At 29.5% G+C, this 19,204-nt stretch overlaps 1 protein-coding gene and 1 long non-coding RNA gene across 2 annotated transcripts in view; one reads left to right on the top strand and one right to left on the bottom strand.

Moving 5' to 3' along the window:
* Window positions 1–823: 823 nt before the first annotated feature.
* Window positions 824–19,204, bottom strand: part of LOC141457038 (xaa-Pro aminopeptidase ApepP) — a 32,454-nt gene continuing 14,073 nt past the window's right edge. The window contains exons 2-13 of the mRNA XM_074133551.1: window positions 8,956–9,179; window positions 7,836–8,015; window positions 7,275–7,497; window positions 6,768–7,029; window positions 6,011–6,131; window positions 5,720–5,869; window positions 5,277–5,490; window positions 4,942–5,175; window positions 4,788–4,856; window positions 4,414–4,487; window positions 4,225–4,320; window positions 824–3,766 (exon numbers count right to left, since the gene is read on the bottom strand). Coding sequence (XP_073989652.1) covers window positions 3,551–3,766; window positions 4,225–4,320; window positions 4,414–4,487; window positions 4,788–4,856; window positions 4,942–5,175; window positions 5,277–5,490; window positions 5,720–5,869; window positions 6,011–6,131; window positions 6,768–7,029; window positions 7,275–7,497; window positions 7,836–8,015; window positions 8,956–9,179 — 2,063 coding nt within the window. The 3' untranslated portion in view covers window positions 824–3,550. The remainder of the gene's footprint in view (window positions 3,767–4,224; window positions 4,321–4,413; window positions 4,488–4,787; window positions 4,857–4,941; window positions 5,176–5,276; window positions 5,491–5,719; window positions 5,870–6,010; window positions 6,132–6,767; window positions 7,030–7,274; window positions 7,498–7,835; window positions 8,016–8,955; window positions 9,180–19,204) is intronic.
* LOC141457046 (uncharacterized) lies at window positions 7,883–9,565 on the top strand. Its single transcript, XR_012460184.1, has 4 exons — window positions 7,883–8,023; window positions 8,212–8,299; window positions 8,945–9,181; window positions 9,351–9,565. It is a non-coding gene; the product is annotated as an uncharacterized lncRNA (long non-coding RNA).

The following is a 19,204-nucleotide window of genomic DNA, read 5'->3' as shown; positions in this document are numbered from 1 at the left end:
TAATTCAGAAGTACAAGTTCATAAAACCGTCTCTAACAAAATTATAAAGGTTTTTTTTACCTTTGTGACCAGGCCATAATGCCTTTGGACAACCATACGCTGCTACATATGCAGTAGTGGTACATGAAATTATGAATTCCTAGGTATTACAAGTGATTTTTTTACTTTCGTTAAAATTTTAAGAATGCTCAATTTTGAGATATTTGTAGAGTTAATAATGTTCTAATAACAGATTTTTTTCAATTATTTATAATGGATAAACTGAACCAGCAAAACATTCGTACAGAATTATTAGATAAGAGAGCTACATACGGCTTTCTCCTTTTCGATATCCTCACCAGAGGAAATGACTTTTTTAAAGACCTCTTTTACCATACTAATAAGTAAAGTAAATCATAAATGCTGAACTTATGAAAAGATACGTCATTAAGTATCTTAAAATCAAATATCTAAAAGTTAGCATAAAGCAACTACTACTATAAAGAAGCAATTCCATTTAATATGTTTTCCCCTACATGGAATCCAAGTAACCTCTTTCTACACTTGTATATTACATGAATGTCTGCTTACTATTTGTCCGTGCCTTGAATTGTTAGAAATGCCACTTTAGACGTAAATTTCATTGCAGACCTAAAATCTGGAAACTTTTCAGGAATATGTTTCAAAAAGAACCAAGTGAGACAGTTGTTTAATTTAAAGAAAACGTTCGGAATCTATTTTTAAAAAGTTTGTGAAAAAGGTAACAACTTTGTGATAAATATCGTACAATACACAATAAAATTGTTGGCTAACAATTGATGGTTAAACTAAAAAAATAAAATAATAATAAAAAAAAATTATGTGAGATTTTATTTAAATTTGTATTTATAAATAAATCATTTTTAAAATTTGAAAAATAATTAATTTAATAGAACCAACGCTCCTGCTAAACGATTAATTTTTTTTGGTAACTTTAAAAAGCTGAGTTATTCGAAATTATTATTCTAATTCGTATCAAAATTAACACAATATTTTGAATACATAAGGTGTATCAAATTTTGTTATTTCCTTCTTTAAAAATTATATAATTTTTTCAATAAAATTAATAAATGCCAACAAATTAGGGCAGTTACAAAAAACAAATTGTCTTAAGATTTTTAATTTTTAACAAATTAGAACAGTTAATGTCCCTTTTAACATTTATTACAATAATAATTATAAAAAATAATTCTATCATGTTTTAATAATAATAAGAAAAATTTGTTTTATTTAATTCTTTTGGCTATTTAAAATTCCTAAATTCCACATTGTAAATAATGGTTATTATAACTTATCATAGTAATATGATGAAATATGTACTTTATAGGGAATAGGTAATAAATTTTAAAAAACTTCTAAATTTACCCATATTTTGGCAAATTTATTTACCTTTCTGAGGGTAAATAATTTTTTAAAATTTAAGATCGCTCCTCAATAACTAACAAATATTTAATTATTATAACATATAAAAGTCTACACATAAAGTTAGTTTTATTACTTTTTTAAATAAAGATAATAAATAAAACATTTGCTGAAATTTTGACTCATTGAAATAAACTTTGTACTTAAGTGCCCAGGCTGCTATTTGATACAATAAGATTTCATTGTTAAAAGCACAAATTCCTAGATTTAATACATCGAAAAGAAAGAGATAAAATGAAAACCATGAAATTCCATGATTTTATTTGTTACAGAAACGCATTTTTTTAATACTATCCGTGCTTCAAAAGTACATAATTTCTGAACTGTTCAATTATTCATGTTATGATTCACAAAATTTATTAAACTAGCCAAATTTATCAAACAACAGTGCATAAATTATGTGGAAATACATTATTATTAAAATCTAATTGCTTATAATTTATTCATTAATACTCAACTTCATTACTTCTATTTTTTTCTTCCTTCTCTACTATTATAATTTACGAATTTAGATTTTTAAATACCTACTTTTTTCTTAACCAACGTAGTCATTAACTAAAATGAAATTTAAAAAAGTAAAAATGGCTTGCTTAGATTTTAAAAACATTATTTGCTTTCATCAGTTCGATGTTACGGTATAAAATGTAGCTATGAAATATTTAAGTGTGCTACGAAAATTTATTTGAAAACAAAAGAAAGTTCAAATGTCATTCTATTTAGTTCTGAAATTTCATATTTTCGGTTATTTTTAAGTGAACTAGAATTTTAACTATCTTCTATAGAGTGTGCATGTTAGACGCACTGTTTTTCTATCTCCCTTTCCTCAGAAAAAACAAATTTCTGAAATTATAAACATTCAAAGTTGAAAGAGTAATGCATACTGTCAGATATTTTACTGAAAATAAGAGGTGACAATTTTATTGTCTTCATTTATAACTTTTCACTTTCAAACTTATTACAGAAATATACTTAACATAAACATCTACATTTTGTACACAAACAATGAAACTTTCATGCGAATGAAACAACGAAACAACAGATCTCGTAGATAGGAGCGGATTTGCCGTATAGCTCATTATAATCTACTTTGACATTCACACGAGCCATGACTGTTTTTTTTTTCAATACTTAAAATTTGTAAGTTCTTTCTATTTACAATCTGCATGATATTTATTCAGTTCCAAGGGGGGTTTGGTTAAACGAAAAACTCTATAAATTTGGTATTTCAAACAATCACGAATTAAAAATAACTTCAACTTGTCAAAAATACGATTTTTCCTGAGGAAAAGACATCAATAAAAAAATGCACTAAAGATACGTGGAAGCTGGATAATTTTCAAATTTAAATTTTTTTGTTTCACACTACCCATCAAAAAAATCAATTTTTTATACTTAACAAACAGGAAAAATCTTATGGAAGATATTAAATTTACTACACATTTATGAAAGTAATAAAAAATTATAAGAATGGTAACTGCTATATTTTAGTATTAAATTTGAAATTTGTTAATATATTTTATATTTGATTTCATTTTAATTTTTCAATAGCTTTTACTTTTTCCCCTGAGATCTAATTTCTTGTTTTTACTTTTGGAATGCTACAATGTTTTTTTCTAAACACAATAAAATTGCCTGCTTTTGTAATCTGATTTAAACTTAGGACACTGCATATAATAGGAATATTGTATGAAGAGGGTTGGATAAAAGAGAAAACCCGCATAAATTAATTACAGAATTGTTATAATTTCATAGTAAGACTACATTATTTTATTTATTTTATTTAATATTAAAAATAAATGGAACATTCAAATAAGTTTATGTTAATCTGATTTACTATCAAGTTACTGAATCATGTAGTAATTTAAAAGAGGGAAATATAAATAAAATCAGATAAAACAGGCAATTCTCTAATTATTAAAGAAGGAAATATTTCCTTTTTTTTTTTTACTTTCACAGATTTTTAAATAAAATTATTTACAATAGTTTTACATCAATAAAGTAATATTTTACAAATAAAACTTGCCTTTAAGGCGATATTACGCAAGTACCTTTGTCTAATTACGGAAAAGTGAATAAATAAAAATGTTTTAAAGAAATAATAACACAGAAATTACTTGAGATAAGCTATCACAAATGAACAGAACACTATTACATTAAACGAATGGTTTAATTGAAAATTTGTTGCTTTGCTATTTAAAGAACATTTATCTGGAATGTTTTGCACTTTTTCCATCATCCAATAAAACCCTTTCATTCTTAATTGTTTCTTTAATTCAGCGCCAACTTCATTTCTGATTTTTGAATTGAATTCATTCAACCATCTTATCTATATGTATAAAAAAAATAAAATTGAAAATTAGTGACTGAGGTAAACGTATATATGTATATGAATCTAATTTTTCTAAATCATCTGCCTTAAATTGTGAGCAGAAGAGGGTTTATTATTATTTTTTATTTTAGCAACAACCTAAGAAATTGTTTTGAAAGAACCTTTACTCTTACTATATGATTAGGTACCCTTCATCTGGAGCTTCTATAGATTTGAAGAGCCCGTATACATTAAAAAATGATAAACTGAAGTCTTTCTTTACGTTTAATACAATACGATACGATTCTGAACTTTGGTAGATAAGAGCTTAGAATAGTAACAGAATACAGTAAATACGATTCACTTTGATTGATTTAAGGTTGAAATATGAGAAAATGTAAAGTTAAGACTCATGTTAAAATAAGAAAGGTGAAAATACACTTCTTAACAATTAGAAACAAATGGAACATATGTACCTGGCGTGGACTTAATAATTTGATATCTATTAATTTCGGTTCAAATGGTACTAATGTAACTGGATTAAAACTCATATATCTCTCATGTGTGTCATTCTAAAACAACAGATGAAAGAAACAATAAAGAATTGAAAAATTATAAAATTAAAAATAATTAATTGAGCTAATAGTCACGAAATAGTAGTATACCTTAGCATGCCAAGCCACTTCCAATATGTTTCCTAGTCTAATTCCATAATTGTCTTCTTTGAAGTACCCAGGTTCTGTAACAGTAACAGTTGATTTCATCATTCTTGGAATCACACAAATTTTGTAAAGTTTATCCAGTACGATTTGCTAATTTCAATTTTTTATATTTAGAAATCTCTAAAATTTTCGAACTAAAAAGTAGTTGTAAGAAATTAATTATTTTTGATGTTACTTATTATTAAAAGATTGGTCATCTTTATTGGTTCTCAAAATAAAAATTCCATAGGGAGTATCCATCGGATGCTTAACTATGAAGGTTTTAAATATTTTTAGAACAGTACTGTTTTCAAATAAAAAATAAATTAAATAATTACCATCTGAGAAGAAATAGCCTTCTTTAAATGTCATCTGGTCATGAAACTTTCTAGAAATTAATACTGGTCCTAAAAAAAGGGTTCATGACAAATTTGTATGAATATATTTCTCATCAAAGTGAGATCCTAGGAAGTATTCAAATAAAATGAGTACCTTCATGTACAGATAGGTATGTTCCTATTCCTTGGCCAGTGTTGTGATGATAATCCAATCCAATATCCCACAAAGGGGCTCTAGCAAGAATATCTACCTCTTTTATGGGTAACAACGGTGGAAAGGTTACTGAAGCTAAATCAATTAATCCCATCAGCACACGAGTATAGATTTCTATTTGTTCTGCTGTAGGCTGGCCAAAATGTAGAACACGACTCACTTCTGTTGTACCATCTTTCAAATAATTAATAACACTATGTAATAAATAAATAAATAAAATCTATTTGGTTCAACAATGCAAACATTCATGAACAAAAAATAAAAAAATATAGTACCCAAATATTGTCCTCCTGAATCAACCAGAAGCAAACTGCTATTGTCAATTTTTATTGTTGTTATATTGTTTGGTTCATAATGATGAAAAGAAGAATGAGTACCAAATGCTACAATCGTCTTAAAACTGACACCCTGACTGAATGTTTGTTCTCTACGAAACTGATCCAATTCGGTAGCCACCATAACTTCATCCCAATGTTCACCTTTCCTCATCTACAAATTAGACCAAATATCTTAATCGAATAAACTCACTTAGCGCAAGCAACTATTCAAAGTTTACATAACAAAGCAATTCAGCTATAGCTCTTGCTGAATAATCATAATTGTTGCTCTATATTATAGATGCCATTGGAGCCATGTTCATCACAAGATTCTGAAAATGTTTTAGAAATTAAATATAAGTACCAAATTATTTTAATAAATAAGAAAAATTAATACCAACCTTAGCTTCAAAGTATGCCATAAAATCACAGAACGCTGCAGCATCCCTAACATGAGCTTTCCGCATTCCTTCCCTTTCAACTTGATTTTTTAAAGCTTTCATTGCAATTATTGGCGATACCTTAGAAAATCTTTTTTCTTCAGGATTTATCTAGAGATAATTAAAAAGAAATAAAAAAAATAAAATACTAACAGCTTATATGAAATAGTTTTAAGTAGTAGATTATCTTATTTATTTTACCTGAAAGCTTTTATATACAATTGATTATTAATGTTTCCTTAAATAACTTACAGAAATATAAATGGCACGACTGACTCCTGGAGCTAATGGGGCTCCACTTGGTAACCAAACTTTTTTCCAAATTTGAGCGAACGTTGTCAAATCTTGCCAAATAGCCTCATAAGGATGTTCCCTACAAAAGTACGTTATAAAATTATTAAATACTCTAAAAAATAAAATAAAAAGAGGAGTTTTCATTGGCCTTCTCAGTCCACTGTCGGTCTCTAAGGTGCCTCTAGAAAGAGAAAATCTACAACTGAACCTTTTCCTACTTCCACTTTGAAACTATTTAATCCAAAGATTTCTGCCATACAGTTCATTTACCTTGTAATAGGGTCTCCAGTGAGACCATATTTTGGTAATTCACCTATTACACCTAGAATTTTGCAATGGGAAGAATCTTGAACCCTTTAGAGTGGCTGACTTTCAATGGTGTCTTCCTGGGAGGCGGAAAATGGAAGTTTACTATATATACTAAATAAAGGTAAGAAAATACTCTAAAAGAGCCAAATTTTTTTTTTTGCAGTAGGGGAGTTGGCTCGTTAAAGGCTAAAAAAAGAAAATGTAGCATTTTTAATATTATGTAAAATGCGAGCTTTTGTCAGTAAATTATTCCTCGTCTAGTAAAGAATATTAAAGCACCAATTCTCCAAAACTACAAGGTGCTTGTTCTAAAGACAAATGGTTTTTCAATATTCTACAAGCAGATGTTCCATCGCCTTGAAGCAATATGACCCAAATCATACTGACACATTAAAATATTTCCTACCTGAAGCATGATGGTCTAATGCAAGATTCGGTCTGTAAATGTTTCCTAACTGCTTCCCCAACTTTCGTACGATCTGCATAGAAATCTAGTTGATCTCGAGATATAATAACATAAGCTTTGAATACAGGTAAATATGGAGTATCTCTGCCTCTAATATTTAACAGCCAAGCTATTTCCTCCAAAGAAGTTAAAACCAATGCATCACATCCATCACTTTTCATTATTTCTCTAACTTCAGCAACTTTATCTTGCCACGTTCTACCTAAAATAAGGTATTAATAAAGATGAATATATCTGATAGAAATTGAAGATTACCTTAACCAATAAACAGAAATATTTAATTAATAATGAAAATAAAATAATCACTAAAAAAATACTTTTTGTTAATCAACACACAATGTTTTCAAAAAAAAGATTTGCATTACTAAAACCTTAATGAAAAAATAAGAAGTGGTGAAAAACAGTTTCATTTTTATGGATCACAATGTTCTTACTGAAATTTATTACCAGCATACTCAATTGGCCAGACCTGCGCTTCATGTTTTGTAACATTTGGTTTTGGAAACCATATCATATCAACTAGAACATTTGGTACTGGCAGCAATTGTAAGTGTTTCTGAATTAAACTTCCTTTCATAATTTCCCATTCTGAATTGGCCACTAATGTTGGATTTGCACCAACCCTTCCGCCACTTGGTAATTCATTTCCCAACCATTCATATATACTTATCTGAAAAAAACCATGAATAATTTTACTTTTATGCTTTTTTTAAAGTATTATTTAATAATTTACTTTTATTCAAGAAAAGAGAATTTATTAGTTTAAAATTTGTAAGTTATTTAAGAAAATTGAGGTATTTCTAACGTTCAAATTAAGATGATTAAGGTTGATATACAAATTATACATACGTACTTTATATGCTAAGTTTACCAGAGATTACTAAAACCAAGCTAATTATAAGGGAAAGTTCAAATTTTTCTATGACTGGTTTGTGTTAAATATGGCTAAGTTTTCAAGAGAGTACCTTCCTTCAAATTTAGAGAGGTTATAATTTGGTGTTAACTCACATCAGTATCCGAATAACTGTTCAACACCCAATCGCAGGATAAAATCTCATTCGCCATAGTGATATCGTTCTCAGGTACCCAAAGTGCAGCTTTTGTATTTGTTAAAACTGCAAAACCTCGGCTTCCAGAATATCCTGATATGTATTTCAGTCTTTGATCTTTGTCAGAGACAAATTCTCCCTGAAAAGGTATAAATTCAAAGCAAGATTAGAATAGTTAATGAAATGGTAGCTACTGAAATGCCAGCCAGTTCCATGGTTTCTTATGATTATTTCTTATAACAGCAAAATAATTTTTGCCGATAATTAGAAAATGATATTCCCAGAATTTTTCAGATGGAAAATAAATAAATTAATATTTTTTATTTATTTTTTAGGCACAAGCGTTTAGAACATTTTAGTTGGTGGGAGTAAGTACACCATTTCATTTCTAGTTACACTACTATTTCAAGTTATATTATGTAGGTAAGATTGGTCATGAAATTTCTAAATTATAATTTATAACTTTTTAATCTCATCAAATTCAATATATTCTTTCAAAGTATAATTATGTATTTAGCTATGTGTAGTTTCAATTTGACTTCGAAGCGGTTACTAAAAAATTCTTCAAAATCAAATCATCTCTTTTAATGGTTTAGGCATAAAGATGCATTAGAATATATTCTAGCGTAGGCTTTAGCGACCAGTATGATTGATTTTAGATAGAGTTTATGGTACAAAATGTTTAAATTTGAAAGAACAATTGTTTGTGCAATAACAATTTGAAAGAACGATGTACATCCATCCATCGACTGAGAATTTTGAAATGCTTCTTTTTATTCCATTTTAAGAGTAAAAAAATCCCTATATATCCGTAACATATTCAAAGAAAGTATCTATTCTTGTGAAAGCCTGTAAAGCCAATATGTATTGTGGTACTGGGTTCGATTCACGATCTTAGGCCTTGGATTTTATTTAATGGTTAATAAAAGAAATTTACAGTAAAGTAACTATGTTTGTTAGTCGCCTCCGTCCACGACACCTAATTGATAGGTGGACGTAAAGCCCGCCTAAATCTATTCTTTTGAAAGTCTATAATATTAATGATTTATTTTTTGTCTTAACTTTTAGTTGAAACTTACTTGATGTTCATCATAACCAGGCAAAACGTATGCGTCCAGTGGTTTCCTCAGTACTGCTTTTATGCTCTTCATTTCTGCTCTCAGCTTATTGAGCCTGTCGTATGTATCAACTCTAATAGCGGGTTGATCATCAGGACCAGGTGGGCAATTTTTTCTCTGTCTTCCTGCCATCATTAAAGGTGAAGCATGCTGACTGTCGACCACGTGGACCAGCCATGCTGGGACTGTGAGTTAAATAAAATTTAATACTATAATTCTATTACTTTTAAATGAAACTATGAATAATCTTACTAAACAAACAGATCATCACCATTTAATGCATAAGTTTTGTTTATCCCTATCTTTTGGTAAGGCCTTACAATGTTGAAGATTTTCTTTTCTTGTTTTGAAAACAGCAGTATAATTTGTTTTGACGCAACCAATGATCTAAGTGGTAGAAAAAAATTATAATTTGGATAATCTCCAAACTAAATTAAACTTTGGCAATGGATCAGCATGAAATTCAATCCCAGAGCAAGAAGTATAGTTTTCTAATTGGTAAGAAAACTTATTAGCTAATACTACAAGCGAATTATGTGTGCAAATAGTCCATTTAAAAACGTAGTGTTTGAAAGGGTCCTAAACTGAAATTTCCTTAACAGAGAACGGTTTCTAATGTTCTGATAAAAAAAAAGTCAATTCTGACGCTGATCTTTAAGTTAGATTTAACATTTGCTTAATTTTTACCGATAAATTTCGTATTAATTAAAAATTTACGTATTATATGTCTATTTTCTCTAACTATATGGTAACAGAAGCTATTGCGACCTTGCAGAGTTTAGATTTTATTAATTGCGGATATTTTGTTGTGCAGTTCTCTGAGTCAGAAAAAGTGGTTTTTCAACTGTGTGTCTGTTTGTGTAGTCACAGTTTAGTTAAAAAACGGAAAATCGTAGAAAGGTTAAAGTAGACTCGGTGTCACAATGGGATCCCCAATCAATCACAAGCTGAAATTATCTCAGTATTGTATAGTCACAAATCTTTAACGTGCTTGTAGCAACAGTGTTTCGGGGCACCATAAAATGATAGAGATCAGGTGTGTTCCCGTATGTGTTTAGTTTCTTTCACAGTCATACTGTATAAAATATAATTCGCTTAACATATTTCTTCTTTCTCTTATTGTTGGAAAAAAAGAATCTGTAATTTTAACAAAATCGAAATTGAGTTTTCTTTAAAAACAAATGTTTTTGAAAAATATAGATCTTTCGATTATTTATTTTATTAGTTCATTTTACTTCCTATATATGAAGTTGGTAAGAGAAAATTGAAGTAGTACATTTAAAGGAAATTTAACAGAGTTATAATTGCAAAGGGGGGCGATTTCACACCATATTTATTTTTATGTTTTCTTAAGCGAGACCTAATTATTGGTTGTGGGCTGGAACAAAAGTTAGCGTGTAACTGCAGGCCGTTAGAGAATCACAATTCAGGAACTGAAATACCATTAACTTGATTAGTTTTTCCTCTACCTTCTTATCTAGAGCCATGAAGAGGTAAAGCTATTATACCATCTTAGCTATTAATCAAATCTGTTCATCACCGACACCAATTCATTAAGAAGAATAGCTGTGAACATAATACTGTGGTGAAGTGAGGTGCAGGGCAAGAATGATGAGATAAAAGTGAGGGCCGATTGCAACCTTGATGTTGATCTATAACAATATCAGAGCTCCTCATAGGAAAAACTAGGACATTGTTTACTTTAATGCTTGACTTCTACCATCCACTTTTTTATCTCTTCAAAACGGAAACTATTCTATACAGGACGATGACCATTCATTATCATTGAGCATTGATTTCTTTTCTTTGTAGCAGCAAAATAAAAATCAAACAATTTGATTTTATCTATCTATAATAAATCTGCTCAACAAAATAGGTTTTTTACAGGCAACCTTTTAGCAATATCCATTTTATTATAACTTGTTATAATACTACAATTATTTACATTTCGTATTGCACTTTTTGCATCCACTTGACTCATTTATCTTTGAATAATTAATCAGTGTATATTCACTCCCCTTTTTCGATGATTTCCAGAATTTAACATCAGGCCACATCCCCCTGTTTCTTTAAATAGTTTTGGCGTCTTAATTGACAAAATTCGCGTTAAACTATAAATAATTTTTAGTAAATTTTGTACATCCTATGGACGAATTTTAGTGAAAACAAAAAGGCATAAGTTTGAGCGAAAAAGTAGAAGTTTTTAACAAGTACAAAAAATTTATTTTTGTACGTTTCGGTGAAATGAGTTATCATGGACTTCTCACTAATCAATCAGTGAATTGTATGTTATTCAGGTTGTTTAAAATATTAGAGAATATTTTACAAAAAATTTCATTTTGAAGAAGTTGGAAGTGTAAATTTATTGCACCTTTTTTAAGTTTTCAAAAATCTTTTCTCAGGATAAAGTACTCTCAGTTTTGTTTGAAATTGTTTTCTAGAAAATTTATTTTAAGCGTACTTTAAAACCTACCCTCAAAAGTACAGTTTAGTTATAATATACTATATTTTAAACCAACTAACATTTAGTAAACATTCAAAGTTTGTTGAAAATTTGTGTTAGAATAATGTTAGAGGAAAGTCTAGTAAGTGTTCACTATAGATTGTTTTTATCGGTATGAATTAGTAATACTTATAACCATTAAGGGTTAATGCTTGCTTCATTTAAGGACTTCCAATCTATATCCTAGCACATTAATATTTAAGCACCTAACCATTTTACTTAGTCAAAATGTTTGTTCAACTAATAGAAATGATTCTTTTTTCTTTTTCTTTTTTATAATTAATGGATATGGCCTACTTCTGCTTTCCTAACTTCTTTTAATGTGACCTTTTTTTGTGGGTGAACGCAAAGATGAAAGATCGTCCTTCAGTCAAGATGAGGTCTATTTAAACATGGAGCAATTAAAACGAAATTTGTAAAAGTTGAGAGATGATTTACTTTCGGACCCATGAATAACTTCCTTACAAATAGTGCTTTTTTAATCAACGCTGACAAGGACAGGGAAGATTAATGAGCAGGTAATGTGGTAGTCCCGCATAGTTGCATTTTATAGAATGCGCTTCTTTTTTTTTGTAAGTCGATTTCTGGGAAATTCTTCTTTTTTTTAACTAGTGATATTTTCTGTTCAATTTAGAGGAAGTGTGGAAACTAGTCAAATTTTCGTCATAGTTTTTTCACTGGATCTATTGAAGGCTCCAGCACATTTCTTTAAACTTCACAATACGACTTTTCTTTTAATTTTATTACTAGTTCAACGGTTTAATTTCAACTCGTAATGGCTATAACATTCGTTTAACTTATCATTTTGATTTGAACTAAAACTCATAGAACATTGATTTAATGGTTTCATGGCGTTAGTAACGTCATTTAATAGTATCAATTTATTATGGTGAAAATACTTTAAGGCGGTAGAAGAGGAGTACGATTATGATGTTGATGAAAATAAATAATTGTCGGGAAATAATTATCTGTTATCTATGAATAGAAATACCTATAAAAACAATAAAATCCTTGGCAAATGAATAACAGTGTTTAAAACAGCCCTCTCAGGCACCTTTAAATCTAATTTAAACATAATTAATTCGTCTAAAAAAAGTTAAAATACTATAAAAACAAAAAAAAGATGGAGTATTTTCTGTCATAAATCAGTTTGTATACAAAGCTGATATATATGAGATTAAAAGCGACATTTTTCATTTTATTTTCACAAATTAAATTTGGATAAAAGCCAATATTCTACAAGTGGCTGGAATATTTGAAAGTAGTGTCAGTAAATAGAGATATCTACTGCGATGGGAGCATTCTTTACAGTTCACGTCGGTTCCCCTTTTAACACGTGTAAACATTTTTTTTTTTCTTTTCATATTTACTAACGGTTTACAGAGACTGTTTTTACTGTTGTCACTGCCACTTTATTTTATTTCATATTTCATAATGGACAAATCCACTTAAGGAATGATAGACAGAAAATCATTTGTGTAAGAAACTACTTTAGAACCTAAAGAGAGGCAAATCTTGTTCCCAGGCACTGCTTAAAAAAAAATTTGTGAACTCCTTGTAGGGAATATCTCTCTTTACGCAGGTTTTTCTAATGTTTTCCACACTATTCTTTGTGGCGTATTTAATTAATCCTATGACGTCCATTTGTTACAAGTCTATCTCGCCATCCAGCGATTGCAAAATCAGACTGAGGGACTGCTTCAGCTTCTCTTGTCACATTTGCATAAAGAGACATTGTCTTAACTGTTGTGAAACATCCTGAAGAGATGTTTTTCTGAGCCTATCGTCATCTATACTTAAACTGTCGCTCTCACATTCCCCAAAATAATTATTTTTAGAAAACCTTTTTCAATTAAAATTTATGTGCTTAGCATTTTACAGAAGGTTGGAGCCGTTTTCCTGTAAAATCACACTTCTGATTAGCCAATTAGTTAGCCTTAGTTTTCATTCATTACGTCAATGCATAACTGATCAGTGTATATTTCTGAAATAGCAATTAAAGGGAGTGGAAACTTATACAATTAAGATTTCTAATGTGTATATGGTGACATAAGATTTAGACGCCAAAGTATTCGAACGGTTGGAGGCTAGGACATCGAAGTTAGTTTGTAAGTGATGTTCTGGGTTTGATTAATGGTCTAGGTGTTGGATTTTATTAAAATTTTCAAGTGTTAATTGAGAAATTTAAGAATAAGCATGCTAGCTATCAATCTGCATCCACCACACCTGATCGGCAAAAACCGTCGTAGCGGTGTTCGTAAAATTCTGCCAAATTGAAAAAAAGAGATCTGACATTTGGATTTCGTCCAAAACCATAGCTCGGATGTGGCACCATTATCTAGCAAGTTTAAACTTTCTGAGATTTTTTCTATTTTGACACGATGTAGTAAACTATTTGTTCGAATCAGGGAAACTCAAAACATGTTTCCAATCAAAAATCAATTTCGAAAATTTGGCTCAAATAACAAAACTTTCTGTCATAAGCACTAAGAGGAAATATCATTTCAATGCTTGGCAGCAGGTGAGGGTCCTGTTCGTAAAGTGTAAGAAGCTAACGATCACAGTTGTCATTGCAAAAAAAAAAAAGCCATCCCTTTGAACTTAAATTGTCTACCTTAACAAACAATATAATTAAAAAAATAAATAAAATACTGATTTCAAACTGATCCGTTTGTGGTGGCTCATCATATGGGTTTACAATCTCTCCTAAAAATATTATATATTACCAATCACAAGAAAAATATTAGCCAGGTCGTAGGTTACATTGAAGTAACTTACATTTATTATGACCCTGCTTTTTCCTTAGTTTACCAAATAGTAACTGTTCAAATAAAACTAGCCGTCTGTTTTTATTAAGAAAAAGAGATAAACACTAAGAATAGATTGAAAAACAAAAAAATAAAAGGACATGCCTTAAAAGATATACGGTCAAGTTTATTTTTGATATAGTTGGCTTGTGTGTCCGTAAATAGTTCCGACTCGCTGTGTTTAGAAATGTGTTGTAACTGTCAGGTATATACAGTATCAATACCAAGAGAATGAGTATTGCATAATAAATTCTTGATGTTTATTAATTAGAATCAATGCAGAAAGAAAAATAGGCTGTACTGCGTGTTTAAAGGAGAATCTGGAGCATGAAGGAAACCCCACTATAAATATAGGTGTGCTCCAACCTTGAGATCAGTAAACTCATTATTATCTGTTTGTTTATCGTAAAGGTGCAATTTTTTTATCGTCATTCTTCACTTTCTTTCTAAAAAAAACTTTAATTTTAGTCTTCATTTACAATATAAACATGACCGTTCTGAAAGAGGTATTGCCCAAATTAATCTAATTTGTATAGAAAATAAATTATTGCACCAAAGTATACTATTTTGAGCAACCCATTTACAAGCATTATTTTGGTTAAACATGTAAATGTTAAATGTCAACCCTTTTAAATGTACCAATGCTTCAGAAAAGCTAGTTCATTTAGTTAGTAAATGTATTTCTTTTCCTTGATTAAGTTCGAAAGTTAATCAACTTTTTCTTTTTCTTACCTCAATAGAAGTACGAATATGTTTATAGCTCACATTTGGTTTATGTTAATGTTTATTTTACGTATGGTAACAGAATATCTCAAAACGAAAAATCTCAGGAATCTCAAACTGAGTCTCTTGTATATTTGTTTGTTGCTTTCTTAACTAAGGTCTCTCTCAAAAACAAACATTGAAAGAAAATATTCTGATTTTTATTTTAATTTCTCTTCTTCTTTTCCCTCTGTTTTAATTTTGTCTAATTACTCAGATAATTAGACATTCATCTAAGCTGTAATAATTTTTCCTTAACAAGTAGATTTTAGAAAACATGGATTTTAAGTTTGCTTCGTATTTTTTGAAGGTCAACAGTCTATAATGATACTCTCTAGTAATGAGCCAATTTTACTTTAACTCTTTGAGGCACACAATTTTAAAGAAAATAAAAGCCCTAGTTGCACAGAATTTCTTTTATTATAAAAAAAAAAAGGAAATAAACATCCATTTCGATTATTTTACATATGTAATCATCCCTCTCAAATAATCATTACTCTCAAAATAAGAAAAAAAGAAGAGAAAAAATTAATACCATTTCAATAGTTCTTTTTTAGTGTGGGACCCTGGTATTGTATAATACCACTTTGCAACTAATGCTTTATATGATGTTCATTCAAACACAACTTTTTACCAAAACAAAGCGGAACTTTGCAGACAGTACAGCACTGTCCTTCAGCGCACTGTTCCTTGAAATGTTTAAGTCCATGTTTTGACCCAATTTTTTATAAACAATATATGAATTAACAACAGCTGCATTCAAATAATAGAACAGTATGCGGTGCCATTTTTTACTATCGGTCAAGTTTATAATTGATATACAATTTGTTTTTCACTTATTTATGCATTTACCATTGGTGCATAGCACTGCCAACTGAATGAAAAACTTTAAATAACATATTAAGCTGTATGTATGAATAACTTCAACTTTTCGAGGTGGGTTAAAATATATCCCACCATGCAGCAAAAGTTAAGCAAAAGGTGGGACAGTTTTTAACCCACCTAGCCGCAAAGAGTTAAATCTAATGGAGGGACACTTACGTAAAGCTACATAAAGTAAATACGCCTCTTATAATTTTCAAAACTATAGGAAGATTAGTTTACACCAAAAATGTTTTTGCTATCTGAAGCTAAGTAATTTATGTGAGAGCGATTCATAGGAATGTGACAATTAAGTTAGCCTTGATGATGTTTGCGTTCTATTAAAATGCAGTTTATATTCTGATAAAGTAAGTTGATGGTTCAAAACAAATATTTTAATTTTTTCACTGTCTATAAAATTTTCTAAATATATGTACATAAAACACATGTACAATTTTCTACATATATGTACATGTTTAAAAACACCCAACTTTGACATTTGTACATATGTCAAAGTTGGGTGTTTTTCAACGTTACGCTTTTTCGTGCACTTTTGATGATCAACCCTTATACAACTACCGGACAGTTTTAATTTATTATATTTATATTTAAATTTATGAGTAGCCTAGCTCAAAATGAGAAATAGTAGGAAGCGCATGTAAAAAATGAACCATTCTACATACCTGGTACACTAAATAACCTGGAATGCATTGTGGACATCTATTATTACTTTCATATTAAACATTTTCATTTTGGGCACTTTGGAAAAGAGGGTGGTCCTATAACTAATAGAATACAGGACGTTCCACTGGGAGGTTCCCGGCATACTGCTGTGTCAAATTTTCCTCTATCATAAACCCATCACTAAGTAGATAGATTTCCTTTTAAGAGTCACTTTTTTGAAATTTACTTTTGAATGTGTGTCAAACCTTGAGAATATTGGTAAGAAAACTGTGTAAGGGTTCATACCAGGTTTTTTGATCTCTTTTTAATTGTCAAGTTACTACTTCGATGTTAATAATGTATATAATGAAATTATTTTAGGCTCTTCAGTTAAAGACTTTAAATGGAAAACCGATTTGTTGCGTTCTCTATAGTTTTTGGAACTTTTCATGGGTTGGTGTCTCCATTTTTGCGAGGAAACATATTAATCTGGATGTACCAAAGATGAACATAAGCTAGATTATGATGAAGAACCAGTTCAGATAGCAGGTTAGATTTAATTTTACAAGTAAGAGTAATTATCAATGTTATTTTTTTTAGCAAAGGTGAATAGCTGGGCTTTAATTTCTCTAGGTAAATCAGTAACTAGATAAATGTTATCTTAATGATAACAACATATTGCATTACTGTTAGAAATCAATATAGTCCTATGTGCCATTATAGCTGTTCCACTTGACTAGTTACAACAGTGGCGTGACCTGCTGAAAAGATGTTACATTATCACTGCAGTCTTATTTGGGTGTTGGGTGTCCTCACTTCATGGACTGCCCTAAATAAATGGACGTTAGTCTGTTTAGATTAACGTCCATTCTGATAAAGCAAACGAGCTATTTTTTTAAATTTAATTAAGAAAAACGAATCCCTCGTTTGTAAAGAATGATGTTATTATAGATTAATTAAAGGTATACATTTTATCATATTGTTTTGGTACGATGCATTTTTCCAGTTGCATTTCCACGTTTTATGTATATTTTTTGTTGGTATTTTGCCATTTCCTTTGTAAACATTTTATTGGCTCTTTTTCTATTCTATTTTTACAGAATATGAGTTATTTATAACCCGTCTAGTCATTCAAAATATTTCTGTTATAATGCACTCCATGATCGTCAGAATTGAAAGCCTAACGTTCTAACACGCCTAACAGTTCTGTTGTGCAAAACAATGTTATTTCGCAAATAATCTAAAAATATAACTCTATAGTAGGTTGATGCACTTAAAGAAATGGCACGTTATGAGGATATTCAGTCTCTTTTAAAATTTTCCTAAAAATTTAACTTGATTAACCCTTTATTAACTATGTTATAAATAATTATTTATTTTTTGGTATTTGACATAAATCTTTAAACTGTCATTATCAGTTTAAATTGAATGGTATTTAGAGTTGCTGTAATATGATTTTCACAAATTAACATTGGTGGGAGTTCTCCAACTAGTCGTCTTTACTACTTACTTGATCAACCTTGGCTATGATAACAACTTGTACTCACTTATTACGTTTTAGAAAATCTCTCTGATTTTAATCACGTAATAACAGTTCAACAAGAATGTTTTGTTCAGTCACGTTTATGAAGTTTTGTAAAGTTCATATATATTAAGCTAAAAATCAATAGAATTTTGATATAAACTTGGTTCAGAGATGGTATTTTTTCAGTAAAAATAAGACCAGAGGAAGGGTAAGAAGGAAATCGTAGTGAATGTAGTTGTAAATGGAATAAAACTCCCCTCTCTACACAGTACTAGGTGGGATGTTTTCACTATTTTTGCATGATCTTGCTTTAGAAAAGTAGTGTTGTTTGGAAGTTTCTATTGGAGATAATGTTATTTCAACTAGAAAAAAATATATTATTAAGGAAAACCAGAGATAAAAAAAATGGTACGTTAAAGGTTAAGTATTCCAGGTCAAAACCATTTTTACGAAAATTTGATTACCATTTCTTTTCTTCCTACCACAAAATCATAAAGGTAATTAGAGGGCTCCCTCAGGTAACTTTCTGTAAAATTAAGCTTCCCTCAAAATCTTTTCAAAATAAATTCTAGATATTTAATTTGTTGTTGACAATTTTGAAGATTTTAAAGAATAGTAGTTATCACTCTCGAGTTGAAAATATTATTAAACGTAACTTTACATTATAAGTTTGCATTTTCGTTTAGGTTCACCTTGATTGTTTGATAAACTAACGAAAATTCCTCGGAGATTTCTGCAGAGATTTAAGAAACAGACGTAAGTTCAGTAGGAGCAGAATCAATAAAATATGAAAATCAGTGCGTATTTTGAAATAATATATTTTTCAAAAATTACAGTCAATTAAAAAGTTAATTAAGAAAAACATTTGTATAAATATAAATAAAATGTTATTGTATAATTTTTTTTTTTTAATATTGAAATATTCTTATGCAAGCCTCATAGCAGTTACGCGATTTTAATAAACTGACTCAACTAAATTACTCTCTGAAGTAGCCAGATATTCTATCCCTCCTTCGTCTTTAAGGAACTAATCTCGTTTTTATTTTCTGTGGCGACCCTGCAAGGTTACCGTGAAGGCCATTTTAAAAG

The sequence above is a fragment of the Rhodnius prolixus genome, unplaced genomic scaffold (genome assembly GCF_049639745.1).
Source record: "Rhodnius prolixus isolate KJV_2025 unplaced genomic scaffold, Rpr scaffold_10, whole genome shotgun sequence".
NCBI classification, from domain to species: Eukaryota; Metazoa; Arthropoda; class Insecta; order Hemiptera; family Reduviidae; genus Rhodnius; species Rhodnius prolixus.
This window is presented reverse-complemented; position numbering and strand designations above follow the sequence as displayed.